This window comes from Porites lutea, chromosome 3, assembly GCF_958299795.1.
Source record: "Porites lutea chromosome 3, jaPorLute2.1, whole genome shotgun sequence".
Lineage (NCBI taxonomy): Eukaryota > Metazoa > Cnidaria > Anthozoa > Scleractinia > Poritidae > Porites > Porites lutea.
Window position 1 is genome coordinate 47,500,582 of NC_133203.1, and position 18,284 is coordinate 47,518,865.

The window sequence follows — 18,284 nt, forward strand, 5'->3', positions numbered from 1 at the left end:
AAGCCATCTTTTGAGAAGTTCAAAGTTCCTTCTGTTTTGTTTTTCTTTTTGTTTTTTGTCGAGTGGAGATTCTCCCACTTGTCTTTTACTTCTTGAACAGTACCATTTGCTTTCCCCACCACATTCACGTCTTTCATTATTTCTTCCCATATTTGGTATTTTTACTTGTTGGTGATGTTATTTGTCAACTTTGACTGAATTATATCAATATTTTTGAGCATACTTTCTGTTATGAGAGATATTTCGTTAATAGAAAAATTCGGTTTTCTTTTCCTTTAGGCCTCTGTTTCAACTTCCATCACTTCTTTTTCCGCTATTTTCCTTTCGTGCACTTATTTCCTCCACGCGAAATGCAAATGTTGCGTGCCAAATATTCGAAAAAACTGGTTTATCCTGTTTAAACTGTCACTAATCCAGGATCAGCTAATCGAGGGATAAATCTGCTTTCAGGAACATGCTTTTATACCTTGATTAGTTATCCTAAGGATAAGAAATTTAATCTTCGTTTAACTGCTAATCGGGGGATAATTTAATCGGCTTTCCAGGAACTGGGGCCAGTATACCATGTATTTAGTAAGGCAGGGTGTTAAGAATATTCGGCAACTTCATTTGCGCTTTAAAGCTGAACGAGGAATAACAATCGGCATGCTTCTCATTCAAAGCAGAGATGCAATAAGTGGCCGGGTATTCTTAAGTTAATAACCATGGAACGAGTATAGACACGAGCTAACGCGAATGAGCCAGGGAGTGAGCTTTCTCACACCTCAGCAACTCGGTCGTATTAAATACCTTCACCACGCACTTTTAAGTTCGAGTTCAAACTCAAAAAAACATGGAACAGCGGGAAGTGAAAGTTTTCACACCTCAGCAACTCGGTCGTACCTTAACCACGCACTTTCTATGAAGCATTCTATATGTAATATACAACTCTTACCTAAGGCTGCTGATCTGAAGAAGACAGTGTTTGATGAATTTCGTCTTAAAATGTCAGCGATTGTTCTTTTAAAACTTCTTTCACGGAATGCAATGTAATCTTTCGCAAGGCACTAGATAACATCGACCTGAACCAGATGAGTCATCGATATGTCAGCGGCGCCTTATAAAAATGACTGAAATGATCCCGTCACGGGGGGGGTGGTGAACTTGGTAGTTTGTTTGTCAGGACGAGCTTGGCCATCGTGACGTCACGAAGAGAGAAGCGCGCAACTTCGAGGAGTTTTCGAAAATGGCGCCGTTGCCATTTCCAAATGCTACTTTTAAAGTTGGTTTTCCTGGATATTGACGCTCCAAAATGGTTTTTGTCACGGTAGGATAGTGCAGTTCCAACATCTCTTTCCGAAAAGGTGAGTGAAATGTGTATTAATCCGAAAAACAACGCGTATGAGAGCTGTAAACAGTTTCGGTCAATTTGCTCGAGTGGAATAATGTGCCGCAAAAGTTTGCATGTTCACACAGTAATATCGCATTTTCTCGAAATCGGTGAGGTGTTGAACATCGAAACTTGGCATAAGGGTGCGTTACTTCTATTGGAAAGCATTGTCTCTGAAGTTAATTGAGATAAACTTGCAGAAAAAATGATCAGTCCATTCGAGTGTGCCAGCATAGCCGCTTTTAAAGGTACAGTCCCAGAACTGATGCAATTGTATTCATTACTTTGCTGTTATCTCCAATAATGCCAATAGTACCACCTATTCAAGCTGTCTTTTCGGGATAAGTAAACTTTAAAGTAGTTTCTGTTAGAGGGAAAGTATAGTTGCAACAGCTCTTTCCGAGAAGGAGAGTTAATTGTATTATATTCTGTTGATAATTACCTCGTAAACAGTTTAAGCCAATTTTTTCAAGTTGAATATTTGTCGCGGAAATTTGCATGATCGCATATTAACATCGCATGTTTTAGGAATCGGTTTGGTGTGGAAATTCGAAACTTGGCAGAAGGGTAGGTCACCAATAGTGGAAAACATTGTCCTTGATGTTTAATGGGAGAAATTAGCAGTAAAAATGATCAGTCCATTCGAGTGCGCTTAATATTGATATAAACAGATGACCTCGACTCGGTTACCCCGGCACAATGTAAGTCAATTATTTTTCGGTTTTAAGAAAAAGGAAACCAAAGACTTCCCTCAACACTATGTATCTATAATAATTACACCAGGAATATATATTTTTTTAACACTTGAAGGTTGTACCATCTTGTTGAAGCAAAGGATATTTCTCTGTAATACCTATAAGCTTACATTAAGTGTTCATAAATAGGAAAAAAAAATTAATAAGATTTACATACAGCTCCAAACATGTACATCTGTTATGCATAAAGCAATTTCATATCGTTCCACATCAATAGTTAGTGCGAGTGGAGTCAAACATGTACAGTGAAACCTGTGTAATTTAAGCGGACATCTCAGAGAATGCTGTAGTGCCCACTTAATACAAAGTTTCTTTCTACTACATACAGGTTTCAATAGAAAATGTCATATGAGGCAGACCTGCCAACTCTCACAATTCTGCTGTGAGTCTCACGATTTTTTAACTTTTCTCACGGTCTCACGACAAGATTCCCAATCTCATGGTTTTCTGGGAAATATTCTAAATTGAAATATTACCTTGTTTTTCCTTTATCAGGGGTTGGCAGGTCTGTATAAGGAGCTAAGTACCATTCAAATAAAAGACAGAAACATTTGGAATACTTCCAGAGGTATGATGATATACATTTGCAGCTAGCATTAATATCTTTATTTGTGCGGAGAAATTAATTAAACCTAGGTTGTACCTCAAATTTTAAGATATCAAATGAGTGAAACAAGCTTTATACAAACAAAAATGAAATGAGAAAGTACTGTAACTCATTTATATAATTAACAGAAGTCCCCTGGTGACACCAGCCAAGTGTTGATAGGGCAAGACTCCCAATCTCATGGTTTTCTGGGAAAGCAAAAGGCATCTTAAAATAACAAAAGGCACATAGGGCTCGGTCGAATGGTTCCATAATGACGTCAACATGTATGGAAACAGGCCTTTTCTCCGAAACCCGCCCCATTCCCCTATGGCTATTTTTATTTGTGTTTACCTTACCTCACCTCCCCTCCCCGTACCTGATGAAACAAGGCTTTCAACAGTTTGTTGAGATAGGATACTTTTTGTTTTAAAGGATGAGCTCATCATATTTTATTATCGTAGAGATGGGGGTAAGATAAGTTAATAATAATAGACAGATTATTATAGGTGGGTTACTCATTTTTACAGCTATCCCTGGAAGAAGAAATGGAAGTAAGGAGCTGACTGGCAACCACTGAGATTGAGCTGAGGAGAAAGGAAATTGAAAGAGAAGAGAAAGAGTTGAAAGGAAAAGAAGAAAGGTTAAAACAAAAAGCAAAAGAAATTAAAAACACAGTAACAGAGGCCAAGAGGGTAGCTGCCCAACTGCAACTAATGGCAGGGTAGCTAGACTTCTTGGCTAACCAAATTCTAGAAGAGACCAAAAAGTTAAAGAAGAAGTAAAAGAAAAACACCAGTGTAAGAAAATTTTATTGATAACAAACCGTTTCTTTTAATCAAAGTCAATGTGCAAAGTTTTTAAATGTAAACAAGTCTAAGTCAGACCTGTTATGCAACAAAGAAAACACATTTGTTCAGTATATAAAAAATAAAAGGAAACTGGTTCTTCTAATTTCTTGTATCCTGTATGGTCCCTTCTTGCTCCATGGAATCCACTCCATCTAACATCCTCCACTTCCTGCACCGCACTCCATCATACACTGCATGTTTTTTCTCATCATCTACAGAGTATTCCCAACCAAGGAAGCACCTAATTATAAAATCAGTCAAATAAAAAGAGATTATTAAATTTTTAAATTTTTTTAAATTTAACGCTGATTGGTTGTTATCGAATGTGGTCTGATAATGTATGCGGTGATTTAAATGATTTATGTAAGCGGGGTTTTCTAACCAAAACAAATCAAAACATGTGCGATTGTGTGCTGTGTTTTTCGTCGATCCAAAAGCAGAGCGATCGAAATCTTGTGCGGGGACGCGGAAAATTTAACGTGTACGAGGAAATTATTTCTTTACAATTTACTGTGCATGACACATCACATCATATTTGTAAACAGTGTCTGAGAAAACTACAAAAGCGGCGTGGACTTCGCACCAGGCAGGCATTTCGAAGAAAGCCAGCCAAAGAAACTAAAATCTTTATTTAGCCGTAACAAACAGAGGTCAAGAAAATTTAAACACTTTACAACTGTATCTGAAATCAAATCCTATCGGGAACACCCACAGAAGCATAAACCACAGGAAATGATTACTCAGTATGCATGTAACAAACCTGCTTTATGACCTCTAAATGTGAGCCTTAGCGCGGCAAAATGGGATTTACTCAGTCAAAGGTTAGAATGCTGCATGCGCTGTGTAGTGCTAGTAATCTTCGCGAGAGAGAGAAAAGAAGAAAAACCTCTGTTCAAGCAGACTCTCAAGGTCACGTTTCGCCTGTATCACGAGCTTATGATGTTTTTTTTTGGCCTGTCAACTCTTATCTTAACCGGATATTATTTCACAATTTATGCAAAATAGAATACCCTGCCAGCGGGACGCTGGAACACGATTAGCGACGGCGTTACGCAGACGTCCCTTTTCCGCGTGCAACAAAGGAAATAGGAGACGTCTGCACGCAGGCAAAGCTTGCACTTCTGTGACACAAGCGTCTTTCCTTCCCCAGACGCGAGCATCCGGGTGTATATTCGACGTTCTCAAACAGACAACGACATGTCTCCACACGTATCACACGAAATCACCGTACTTTTCTTCAAGCTCAGACTTCCTTCAAATAGGGTCTCTTCTCATCCTGGTCGTCTTTTTTGTTTTGCCTTCTTCTTTCTCTTTGTTTTATCAGAGCCAAACTTCCAAACGCTAGCAAGGAAATAAAAGCTTCTCTAATTAAAAACATCAAATCTCTTTAACACTTGACCACACTTAACATGACTTAAAGAAAGATTGTAGAAATACAAAATTTTTTTGTCCCTACTACAAAAACTTACCAAATTCGTTTGCACCAGGAACAGAGTATACAATATTAACTTTTCACAAACTTTGCAAGCCAAACTGAGTAGAATTTATTCCTAGATTTTCTTCCCCAGCTTCTCGGTACGAAATTCTAAATTTCGCTGCAACTGAGTCGCATTCAAAGACTAATTTTTTGACTTTCAGTTTCTTTCGGGGGGGAGGGAGGGGGAGGAAGGGGGAGGGGTGGAAAAGTGGGACAAACGTTCGTGGGGCCTCCCGGGAAGTAGCCTGCGCTAGGCGTTCAGATAGTGGAGTGGAAGCAGAAAACAATCCCTACCCCACACCCTTGTGGTGTTCTCCTCCTCACTTCTTATAGCGCCGTCCCCATAATCTGAACGCTAGATTTGGAGGCTACGATGACGTTGATAGAATTTTGGTAGGAAAAGAAAAAGGCGCCAACATATGTACATCTTAAATTTCAATCATCAAATCTAAAATCGTTTGGCACTAAATATTTGCAATTTTTACGGATTTTTTCATGATACGCAAAGGAACGCTCCCGACAAAGAAACTAGAGTAAATATTAAATCGCAAAAATCAGCTGCAACCTCCCCCACCCTTCTTTGGCGCGGAACGGAAGGGAGGCTAACTTCACAACTGCAATAACTTATCTGAAAGACAACAGTATTTAAGGACGTTGGTTCGCCTGTATTCTGACTAGCTGACTCAAGGTTTATTTCCTCTGTCGCGTTCTTTTTACGTGCATACGCGCGTAAATGAAAAAGAGACAATGTATAGAAGGTCACGCGTAAACATAAAAGCTGAGCGAGGTTCCACTTTAACGTATACTCGTCAGCTGACTCATGACCTTCCATACATTGCGTCTATTTCATTTACGCGCGTAAATTTTACGTGCGTTTGCACGGAATAATTAAAACGTGATGGTGGAAATCAACCCTCAAATAAACGCAACAAGGCTCACACAATTAATTCCTTCCCAGTGAGAAAAGCAGATTGGACCAATCACAAAAATCAGATCACGAAGAATACAAAAAATCTCTCATTCTCATATACAGCTCATTAAAACTCTCGCAAAAAAGTGACCTATCTTTTGAAGCCGTTGCTAGGGAAAAATTTTGGTGGTGTAGCTTGGACTCCTTTCGTCATGCATTGGTCATTTTATAGCACTGTACTTCCTGGTGATATGCAAATATAAATATGACGTCATCGGACCACGCCCACGCTCACGTGACCAGAAACGAAAATGTCTTAAATCTTGGAAGTTTATCATTTCAACCATGCTTTTTTCGTGGATATTTTACTTTTGATTAATTTCTCAGTAAACTATGCATCGTTTTTGTTGTATTTCCTTTTAACAAGATTTCTAACCCAGATTTGAGGTACCGAAATGGTCATGATTTGCTTCAAAGAGAAAAATTCCCGAAAATGAATTCGTAGTTTTTTGCGGAATTTCAGTCTTAATTGTCCGGTACCTTTGAAGTAGAATCTGAGCCAAAAGTCGCGATTATTTTAGAGTTTTTTGTAAACCGGAAGTGGCTTTCTTAACGCATGCGTATAATACTTACCCAATATGCTGTGCGTGCGAACCGACAAGCAGTGGAATAGTTGATCGTAGCCTGCATAGCTGGCGGTATTAGTGAGCTTAAGATCCGACGACGGCGAGATTCTACGACGGCAGACTTGGTCGAGGGGGCTTGGTGTGAGGTCGCCGTCGCAATAGCGCGAGAAATAGCTTTAAGAAAGCTCGCGCGACGGCGGGTTGTTGTAGCGCCTTTTCCTGTTGAAGTTTAGAAATAAATACAAGAGCGATGGCTACTTTTAGAAAGGTTCGTGAATTGTTACTGACAAGTTTCGATGATGATGACATTTCAGAAGACGAATTTTTACTGTTGTATGATGTCGACAGATCAAAAAATCCGGATTTTCCCTACCAGAATTACAAACATTTTGACCTCGAGAGGCTTGACGAAAGTGAATTCTTAGCAGAATTTCGTTTCAGAAAAAGTGACATACCTGTTCTCAAAGAGGGAATGGGGTTGCCTGACTCGTATACATGCGAACAGGCGACCTTGGAAACCGGTTAAATCGATTCACCGATTCACCGTTAAATCAGTCCAGACAAAGCAAATCAAAGCGGTCTCAGTCATGTTTGTGTACATGTGTACATGTGCAATATGCCGCCTAATTCAAGCATAAACTAATCGTGATGTTGTATTTTGAGTAGTTTCGAGAAGCAAGCGTTTCGTGTCTCAACGACGATGCATTTTTTTTTTGCCTTACTGAAAGCTCTTGATTAAAATTACATTGTAAGAGAAGCCGGGTAAAAAAAAACGCTATTTCGAGAAAAGATGATTGGCATAATCTACTGGACCTCAATTTAACGCCGAAACAAGTCTACGATATCATAATTGTTAATAAACACAAGAAAAAAGTTGTAAAACTGACTGGGTTGCTTTCTTTGTCGAGTTGGCCGAGTCCATGGCTATTAACGAGTCAAACTGTTTAGAGAAGGCAAACAAATTTAATTTAAATACCGTGTTCAAATCGTTTAAGTCGCTTAGAAATTCGACAAAAATGGTCTACTGAGAATAAACTGTTAACAGTGCTAAAGAATTTCGCTCAAAATGTGTTTAAATGGCATTATTTTGGTCAAGTTTACTCACGTTTTACACGCGACGGCAAAATGGCCTTCTTCACGTCACAGACAAGGCCGCTACGCGCGTGGAATCAGCCAATTTTCACACCTTTTCATTGGTTGCAATCTCGTTCCCAGAGTCCGCGTTGCTTTGTCAACCTGATCCCTGTCGCTGACCAAAAGGATCGCGGCCTCTGGGAACGAGATTGCATTGGTTGAAAAGGCCCATGTGACGATAAGACGCTAAATACGCATGTGTTGAACTCACGGGCGTCCCTGGGAACTACTGGAAACAAAATGGCTGACAAACACCGAAGACTGCAGCTAGCGTTTCGCAGTTTTGACCATGAATTTCTATTCAGGAGTCGTCCATAATCAAGACGAAGGATCGAAGCTAATATAAAAGAAGAAAATGATGCATGGAGGTATCATTTCAAGTGAAGAAACTCTAGGGAAAAGCTACAAAGGAAAGTTAAGTCAGGAATGATGGATGTAGCAATTCAATGCTTTACAAAAATCTTCTCACTAAGAAACTATCTGCAAGCACAAAAAAATTGTAGTAAATGATTTTTAAGTTTTTTAGTTTTAAACACTGCTTTTTACGTTGGAAGTATGCTTTTTGTAAGCGCTATTTAACCTGTACAATCAACATTCCTAGTATTTTAAAAAGTATGTTGAAATATCACATAGGAAACGCATAGACTACATATTTCTCATATGAGTGAAAATATAAGAAAAATTACGTTTATGTAAAAGCTATGTAACCTTTATCTCATGATAAAGCTAAATTAAAATGTCACATAATGAAAACATAGGCTGCAAATATGTTTCATCACTTAGCATAGAATATACATAGCACTATGTAAAAGCTAGGAAACTTGTTGGAAATAAAATTGAAGATCGAGATGCTATGTAAAAGCTATTTTGCTTTGTTGCATAGTAAATACATAGGATGCAAATCGGAAGGAAAAGCAGAACTTTCTATTGCATAGTAAACACATGGCTATGTAAAGACTATGAATATAATAGAATATAATTTTGCATACTTTGGACTATGTAGTGTGGTATGCTACATAGTTGATACATAGGCAGTAGTGAACATAACATAGCTGAAACATAGTCCAACATAGTAAACAAATAGCATGAGCATAGGTTTTGCATATGTCTGGTTCTACAAGGGTTGTGTTAGTTTTTAACTCAATCTCAGAAACCTGATTACTTGAGGCGACCAATGCAGTTTCAACTATGTTTATTGTTTATAGGATAGACACGTCCTGTGTAAACTTTTCAGCTTTCTCGGACACCACTCAAAAGTGGTTTATAAAAAAAAGGGAAAAGAGAACTCATTTTTCATCACATTTTACCAACTGCAAGATCATGAGAAAGAATACATCATAAAATACTTTTTGAATGTTAGGTGAACAATGTTTCTTTTGATCAGAAATAAGCCATGACCAAGCTATAATTTATTATTTTGAGCCCTGACTGTGTCTTCTTACTGCCCATAAAAGTACCCAGCTAGCTTTCGACAACACACTACAGAAAGGCCTTTAGCTCTAAGAAAGTGGACAAATTGCTCCTGCTCTTGAAATCTAATTCTTAGGTTTTGTAAATCTCCAAATGAGAATCCCTGGCTAGCAACTTTGCGAGCCATGCCCCCGGGGGTACTTCCTAATTTGAGGAGGAGGGTCTTGCTCTTTTCTCTTGTTTGTACCATGGCTTTAAATTTTTTCTTTTGCTCTTGAGCAGTCCTCAGGAGAGGCTCGTAGAAGGGAATTATATGCTTCAGGTCTGTGCAAAACAATACATCTCTCATTGCTTGCACATCAGCCAATGCTCTGTGGGCTTCAAAGTATAACAAAGTTTAAGAGTTTTATGTTAGAAATAAAAATATGAAATTATGCATGTCAAGTGAAATTAATAGAATATTATGCATGCTTACATTGCCAGTTGTTCATGCCAATTGAGAAATGAGGAGGGAACTGAAGCCGAAATGTGTCCCACAGTTGTTTCTTATTCTGGGGTTATTACTGGGGGCGGTGGGTCAGCTATTGGCCATTTTTCCCTGTCCCTAGTAAACAGTCTTTGTAAAAGTTCACTTGGCCCAGTTTGTTATGAATGGAAAATTTTTAGTGCTCCATGAAACATCATAATATTGTGATGCAATAAGACCCTGCCCTACTCAGACTGGAGTTTTGCTACCGCTATTGTTTACTGCAAGTTGAACTAGAAGCAGTTATCACATTTATCTCCCCAACAAATTCTGAACCTACAGTGCACAAGGTTTACCTTGAAAATTTGCACTTGGAAAATACAAAGCATGTAGTGCTGGCATGCCAAGCTTTTGGTGTTTTTGTAAGTTTAGTTTTCCTTGTTTCCTCATCTGTTGAAAATAAACAAATTGCTCAAGTATTAGTTTTCTTCTTAGAAAACCACTTGTTTGTCATAAGAGTGTCATGATTATCGGTATATTCATTTTTTGGACAGATATGTAGTTTTTCTATCTCAGAAGTACAAGTCTTGTGCTTCTGAGATAGAAAAACTACATATCTGTCCAAAAAATGAATACATGTATTTAAACAAAGAATGCTTTAGCAACCAAGTTAATTCAGTGTTGTAAATGCAGTGTAATACCATTATTACAGAAATAACAGTAAAGGAAGTAATACATGTACACTGCATGACTACCAAAATCCATACATTTTTGGTATTTTTTCTGCATTTTCTTCTTAGCATTAAAATTAAAATCTCTCAATCTTACTGTTCGCAGGTTCACTAATGAATCTCCAAAGCAGATGTGTTTGAAGAGATCATTTTTCAACAGGGGATATTGTTGAGTCCGAAGAGGTACAGAGACGACAGCATCAACACAACATACTTTAATACGATAGATTCATACAGCTCACTCGAATGACAGCTCTACCGCCGGTCAGCGGTCAGTTAGTACTTCATGTTACTACATCTTCCTTTTTTTTTTTAAGTTAACTAAATGTCAATAAGGACAACGCAGTTCTCCAGTGTCCTAAAGTGAAACTAATCTTAGCATTGTTCGATAAGTCTGTCCGGTCTTCTTAGAGCTCCTCTAGGTCTAAGGCGTGTCAGCATCGGTTCAGGCTGCAAGGGCTTGTCCACTGCTGGTTGGTCCCCAGGGACAGGTAGTTCTACATAATCTCCTTGGCTGGCTCCAGGAGCTGAGGATACGTCTGGGTTCCTCTCTCTTGTTGGTATCGGCTCATGATTCTCATAGTCTTCATTCTGGGGTGGGACCGGAGAACTTCCCACCAGAACTCTTCTTGTCATCCGGCGGTTTCTTCTCACTTGTCCGTTTTGGGTCTGTATGATTACAGATCTTGGACTCTCGTGTGGCTTAATCACTGTTCCTTCCTCTTTTAAATCGGGGATCCAAATGCGGTCACCGGGTGACAGTTCCTTTCCCTCTACTACTTTGTGTCTATGGTCATAATCGAATTTCATCTTAGCTCGGTACTCCTTCTCTTTCCTTCTGATGTGATCACGGTCTGGGGTCTCTGGCTTTAGCTCCTCCGGGTGACAGGGGACTCTTGTACGAAGTTTCCGACCCATGCTCAATTGTGCTGGAGAGTAACCGTGGTGCAATGGAGTATCTCTGTAATTCAGGAGAGCCAAGTATTCGTCATTACTCTTATTCAAGACCGCCTTCATAGTTTGGACCGCCCTTTCCACTTCACCGTTGGACTGGGGGTATCTTGGAGACGATGTTATGTGTTGAAACTGCCAGTCTGTGGAAAAGTTAGTGAACTCGTGTGAATCAAACTGGGGGCCATTGTCGCTAAATAAGATGTCTAGAATCCCATGTCGACTGAAGATCTTCTTAAGTTGCAGGATAGTCTGGGCAGAGTTTACATTCTTGGACACTTGACTTATCTCTACATCTCTTGAAAAGTAATCTACGGCTAGGAGGTAATGTTTATCCTTGTGCTGAAAGAAGTCTACGCCAACTCTGCTCCACGGTCGTTCTGGAAACTCAGTACCTTTCATTGGCTCAATGCGTTCTCTGCGATATTTCTCGCACATGGCGCAATTCTGCACGACTCTTGTGATGTCTTGGGAGATTCCAGGCCACCACACTGAGGAGGCCGCATTTGCACGTGTTTTGGTAATTCCTTGATGACCATCATGAAGACGCCTTAATACATCTGCCCGCAGCCTCGGAGGAATAATGATTCGTCGTCCTCTCAGGAGCAGGCCGTCGTGGAGGGAGATGTTGCCACGTTCACTCCAGTATTTAGCTATTGGCCCGTGGACTCTTCGTTTCTCTTCAGGCCATCCATTCTGCACATACTGCATCACAGTTTTAAGTGTGTCATCACTCTTCAACTCAGAACGTATCTCATCTAACCGCTGGTCGGAGGCAGGTAGGGTTACCAATACAGCATTCACATAGCACTCGACTTCGTCATGTAGGTCGTTCCATGACTTAGGCTCCTGGGCTTTACCCTCCTGGGGGGATCGAGACAATGAATCAGCTGTGTACAAGAGTTTACCAGGAACATGTGCGATGGCAAAGTCAAATCTCATGAGTCTCATCCTGAAGCGTTGTATGCGTACTGGTAGCTCGTCAATCAGCTTTGTGGAAAACAATGGAATCAATGGCTTGTGATCGGTTTCCACTTTAAATCTCATTCCGATCAAGAATTCAGCCCAGTGTTCAAGTGCCCATGTGATAGCCAAGGCCTCTTTTTCGATCTGGGCATAACGACGCTCTGTCTCGGTCATTGATCTGCTAGCATAAGCCACTGGCCTCATTTCACCGGACGGCTGCTTCTGCACGAGGACCGCACCAAGTCCAAAACTGCTGGCATCAGATGAGACCACGGTCTCCTTCTCTGGATCGTACAGTGCAAGAACTTGGTCGGATGCCATGTCTACTTTCAGCTGTCGGAAGGCTTCTTGTTGGGCTGTGCCCCACACCCACGCGTTCTCCTTCTTGAGCAAGTCTCTTAAGGGTTTCGTCGTCTCAGCCAGATTTGGGCAGAACTTCATAAGGTGGTTGACCAAACCCAGGAAACGTCTCAGGTCTGCAATGTTCTGGGGTTCTGCCATGTCGGTGATGGCTTTGATCTTGGAGGGATCTTTCCTGATTCCATCACTGTCAATGATTTGGCCCAAGTATTGCAACCTGGATTGAGAAAATAAACACTTCTCAAGGTTGAGTGTGAGTTTCCTCTCGACTAGCCTGTCAAGGACTTGCTTAAGTCGTTTGTCATGTTCCGCTTGGTCTTTCCCGATGATTAGAATATCATCCATGCGGCACTTGACCCCTTCTATTCCAGAGAGTTCTTTGTCCATCCTCTTTTGGAAATGTTCTGGGGCTGAGGATATGCCGAAGGGAAGACGCTTGAACATGTAACGGCCGAAGGGCGTGATAAAGGTAGTTAGCTTGGCACTTTCTGGGTTTAGGACTATCTGATGAAACCCTGAGTTGGCATCAAGTTTGGAGAATACTGAGCCTTCTGTTAGGCTTCCCAGGGTCTCTTCAACTGTTGGCATTTGATAGACTTCTCGGCGGACCGCTTGGTTAAGCCTGGTAAGATCAACACATATCCGCACCCTGCCATCGGCCTTTGGCACTACCACAATCGGTGAACACCATTCTGTCGGCTCATCCACTGGTTCAATAACGTCCAGTTGTTCCATACGCTTGATCTCCTCTTGCACTTGCTTCATTAGTGGCAGTGGTACTCGCCTGGGAGTGGTCAAACAAAAGGGTGTGGCCCCTTCCTTCAATTGAATTGTATGCTCACCCTCCAATTTGCCAAGGCCTTGAAAAAGTGATGGGTACTGCTTGACAATGTCCTCCTTGGTCCCTGAGTGGAGTGGATGGCTATCAGGCATTTGATGGACAGCTTTAACACTGTATGTCCCAGGGATTTCATGGATAAGACCAAGACTTCGGATGGCGGGTATCCCCAGAAGCAACTTGGATGCCCCACTGACTACGTACACTCGTTCTTTAATGACTGTTTCGTCTTGTTGGAGGTTCATGACTGCACATCCAAGGGTCTTTAAAGGAACATCCCCTGCTCCGACAAGTTCTCTGTCAGATTTTGAAAGTGTTCCATATGAAGACTTGTAGATGTGCTCAGGCATCACAGACACTTGTGCTCCTGTGTCGATGCACCATGCCAGCGTCTCTTGGTCTTGAATCTTGAGGTTGACATGCCATCCAGGGTCGGACCTACTGGTTTGAGAGTTTATTGCTGGTTCGGCCTTGGAGGTGTTTGGACTAATGGGTGTATAAACCCCTCCCACAAATGTGAGGCTAAAGTTATCCTCGGTTTCAAGAACTTCGTTGACCGTCCTTGGAGGTACACTCTTGCATATTATAGGGAAATGTCCCATTTTGTTGCACTTGCTGCATCGTGTATCTGCCGCTGGGCAGTTCTTCTTGCCAGGGGGGTGTCGGCGGTTGCAATACCCACAGTTCCGGCCACTTGTTTGGAAGGGCTTCCTCTTGAAGTCTCGCTGGTTCCTTTGCTCTGTATCTTGACCAGCATGAGGGTCTTGCCTGTTCCCTCGCGGTGTGACGCTCTCAATCTCTGCGGTTTTTGATTCGTGTAACTCACGTTTTGTTGCTTCCTTCAAAGACAGGATTTTCACTGCCTTTTCGAGTGAAAGGGCTGCTCCCTCGTCATAGAGTTTTAGCTTGTAATTGTCTTCCTTGCAGGAAAAGGTAAGTTTGTCTCTAACTGCTTGCTCATAGAAATCGGCTGGGAACTTGCACTCGGCGGCTCTTTCCTTGACAGTCACCACCCACGAATCAAAGGTCTGTGTGGGCTCTCGTTTAAGGTGAAGCCAAAATTTCTCTCGCAGCATGAGTTGAGGGTCCCGTTTTTGAAAGTATTCATCAAACTTTGCCACAACGGTCGCGTAGTTGTCGGAGTCTTCGGCTGGAAGTTTCTCTTCTCCTCCCGCGGGGTCGTCACGCTCAGGTAGGTAGGTGAAATTCGAGTAAATTTCCAAACACGGCTCGCCGATGTGGTTTAATAGCAGCCCCACTTTCATTTCATCGGGTTTCTTTGAAGCTCCAATTGCCTTGAGGTAAATTTCGAATTTTTGTTTCCATTTTCCCCACGAGTGAGCAGGATTTCCCATCGAAATTTCCAGCGGTTCCGGTGGTTTGGCGAATGGCATGCTTTCCGCCATCTTGTTTTGAACCACGTGCGTAGGATCCGCGTGAAGTTTGACCGGTCAATTCGTCTCAGTATTTGATCCGTTTCTCCGATTGGTTTGATCTCCGCAACTGTAGGCTAGTAGGAAGGTCACGCTTCTGACACCATGTTGAGTCCGAAGAGGTACAGAGACGACAGCATCAACACAACATACTTTAATACGATAGATTCATACAGCTCACTCGAATGACAGCTCTACCGCCGGTCAGCGGTCAGTTAGTACTTCATGTTACTACAGATATCGTCTGTCCACCTCAGCAAACAGGAGTGGAAAGTCATAAACAAAACCATTATGCGCAATCAGTACTGAAAAGAAATACAACAGTTTGTAAAGGACTGTTCATGAAATAATCCCATTCCTATTTTACTATTGTAGTAACTTGTCATCACTATTTCTATAACACTTCTTCTTCTTATATTTCAGAATTCTGATCTCAGCCATATAAATATTTATTAGATATATTTATTAAAATGACATTATTTTTACATGGTTTTGGACTTTGTGCTTTTTTCTTATCTTGAATGGACTATTTTGATTTAATTTTGTATACAAGAGATGGACTGTCATTTCATTTAAGTAGTATGACTTTGTGTACCTGGGAAGTATTTTCTCTTTGTTGATGTGGAAATCTCATTTGTCAGATTTTTGATCCATGATATAAACCTTGGAAGTACTTCTGATAGTTTTGGTTGATTTAAAAGGTCAGTCTGTTTTATTCCACATTTTTTCACAACTGAAAAACAAAATATATTGCATGTAATGCTATTCAGTCTTGTTTTTACTGATCTTCAATCAGACAAAAACATTAAAAAATGGAAAAAGCATTATTTCACATTATTGATTACTTTCAACCTCTAACCTGGTGCTGCTATTCTCTTAGAGGTGTTGATGAGAGACTGAAATGTAGATGGGATGTTGGTTTCTACATTGCCAGGCAGGGGCTGCAGAACAGCCGCAATCTCCACTATGTGGTCCTTATAGACTGATCCCCCAGTACCTTCACAATCATAAAGGAAGTACAGTGGGGAAGGGTTGTCTGTCACTTCATCACTTGATTCATCATCATCGCTGCTGTCTGTTAAATTGGAGATGTAGTTATCTGGTTCAGATAACTCATCTTCTGAATTTTCACTGTCACCACTTTCTTCTGACTCAGAACCAACTGTTCCACAGTAGGATGTTGTTACCGAAACTGCCTTCAGTGACTTCATAAATTCCTTCTCTTTTTCATGTTTTATCATCTTCTTTTTTTTCCTTTCATTTCTAAGAGAGAATATGGGATAAACCATTCTCTTTTGTAACACTACTCATTGTTTTGAATGAATTTTTTTCGAACAATTTGTTGCCTTTTCACTGACCACAGAGGTAAAATATAGGTAATAATACAGTCATTCACATTTTAGATGTCAATTTCTTAACTTTAAGTTTCCTTGTAGTAAAATGCACTTTACCTAGTAGCAATCGTTATACATTTGTATTTGTATTTTTCCTGTCTTAATTATTAGTTGTAAAATATTTTTACAAAAATTAGCAGTTCATAAATTAAAAATAGCATTATAAGAATTAACCTTTTCTTTTGGTAATCTTGTGCGCTTCTCATCTTGATCTCTCTGTCATATTGTTCCTGTCTCTTGATTATGCATTCAACTGACTTCTTTGGCATGGGAATTTGAAGGAGTTGGAAAAGCAGAAGTACCCAGATAGGACCAATGTTCTACAGAAAAGTGTTGTCAATGTATTTATATGAATAACTATTACAGCAGCTTTAGCTGGATATTATATTTTATCTTTGTTTATAGCTTTAAATGTCGAACGTTAAATTGTATTAATTAAAGTAGTGATTTTTTTTTTCAAATTGTGTTAGCTCTTTCAAATGAAATCTCTAGCATTGGTCTTTTCAATAATGCTTGAAATTATCATTGATCAATTTTGTTTCAAGAGAATGATTATTGTGAAATATTTTTTTTAATTACACCATTTTATTATATGCGTTAATGAGATCATATTATTGTTGATCACCTTGTGAGGTATTGACATGTTAGTCTTGCATTTATAATGTACGGATCCCAGGTCAATCCTCTTGTTCCGGTACATTAAAGCAATCCCATGGTATCCCTCTGGGATGTTATTTGTTACTCTCCCATCAAGAGTAATGTACTCCTCAGGTCTGGTGGCTATTTTTTCGAGAAGTGCTTTAAACTCCCTCAGTTGTGATGGGCAGCTAAATGAATGTTTACAGTGGTAGGGCTTTCCATCTTCATCTGCCTGTACAATTACATAACCACAATTTTTTAAGAATAAAGAACTATTAATGCCAATAATAATAGTTACTGTTGGCAGTGACCAAAACAAGTTGTTATAAAGACACAAAAAGCTCTGACTGTACAGTTTTTAATCGCCTGGTTTTATGTTTTATGTTTGTAATGATGCAACAAGCACCAAAATATTTTTTTGTGTATTACTACTACCTTTTTGTGAAATCTGCACCATGTTGAAGTGTGGTCATCAGTGTAGTGCTGATAATAATTTAGGATGGCTTTGCCAAAGTCCCCCATGGGGTCCTCTGAGGAGTAAATCTCTTCCCACTTTGTTAGATTTTTCAGACACTTTTTAGCGTTGGTTATCATTGCATCTGTCATTCTTTTGCACTTGGGTAGGCCAAGGCTTTTGCACTGTGGATATATCAAATGGTACACATGTAATGATTATAATTGAAATCGTTTTAGATTGAAAAAATCTTACAAGCAACCAAACTCAATTAGGAGAAAAATTCGGCAGTATGAAATGAAATTATTACGCCCAAAGAAAATAAGCACATTACCAGCTCCTGACATTACCGGTAATTTACATGGCAATGATAGCAAACACGAGGTTTCTTTATTAAACTTTTTGACAGTTGCGTTTCCTCTGCGGTCCGCATAAATAAAATAAAGTTAAACAGCGCCGAAAAAGCAAATTTTAGCGGAGCTCCACCCGCGCGCGAAGCGCGCGCGTGGACAGAGCCCCATAGCTAAGGAAATCTGGTAATCTACCCATCCGAGAAAATTTGGTAATCACGTGACCGTACGCCCGACCGTCCGTCCGCACCACAGGGCAACCAATGTTTACTCTCACACTTTCTAGCTAGTTTGGGAGCCCAATAGAAAACTAATTGCACATCAATGTTGTGATCAATTGACAGCTGTCAAAACAGGATATCCGCTGACCAGTATCACCTGACCGTACCGCGGGCTCAAGTGTCGACCCATCGAGGTCGAGAATTTTTTTGAAGTTATCCGCTGACAAATTACCAGTTTCAAATGATCGCAGGCTCAAGTCTATTTTTTCCAATGATTCATATGAAATATGTTGTGTTTATGTCCTTATGGCCCCGCACTGTCAAGATTTTGATTTCAAACTGAGCTCGAACGCGAAAATTCAG

General features: G+C 40.3%; 1 protein-coding gene across 1 annotated transcript in view; it reads right to left on the minus strand.

The window, feature by feature from the left end:
- Positions 1-3,498: 3,498 nt before the first annotated feature.
- LOC140932410 (uncharacterized) overlaps positions 3,499-18,284 on the minus strand; it is a 25,709-nt gene continuing 10,923 nt past the window's right edge. Inside the window, exons 3-4 of the mRNA XM_073382023.1 lie at positions 4,793-4,902; positions 3,499-3,802 (exon numbers count right to left, since the gene is read on the minus strand). Of these exons, the coding sequence (XP_073238124.1) occupies positions 4,805-4,902 (98 nt within the window). The 3' untranslated portion in view covers positions 3,499-3,802; positions 4,793-4,804. The remainder of the gene's footprint in view (positions 3,803-4,792; positions 4,903-18,284) is intronic.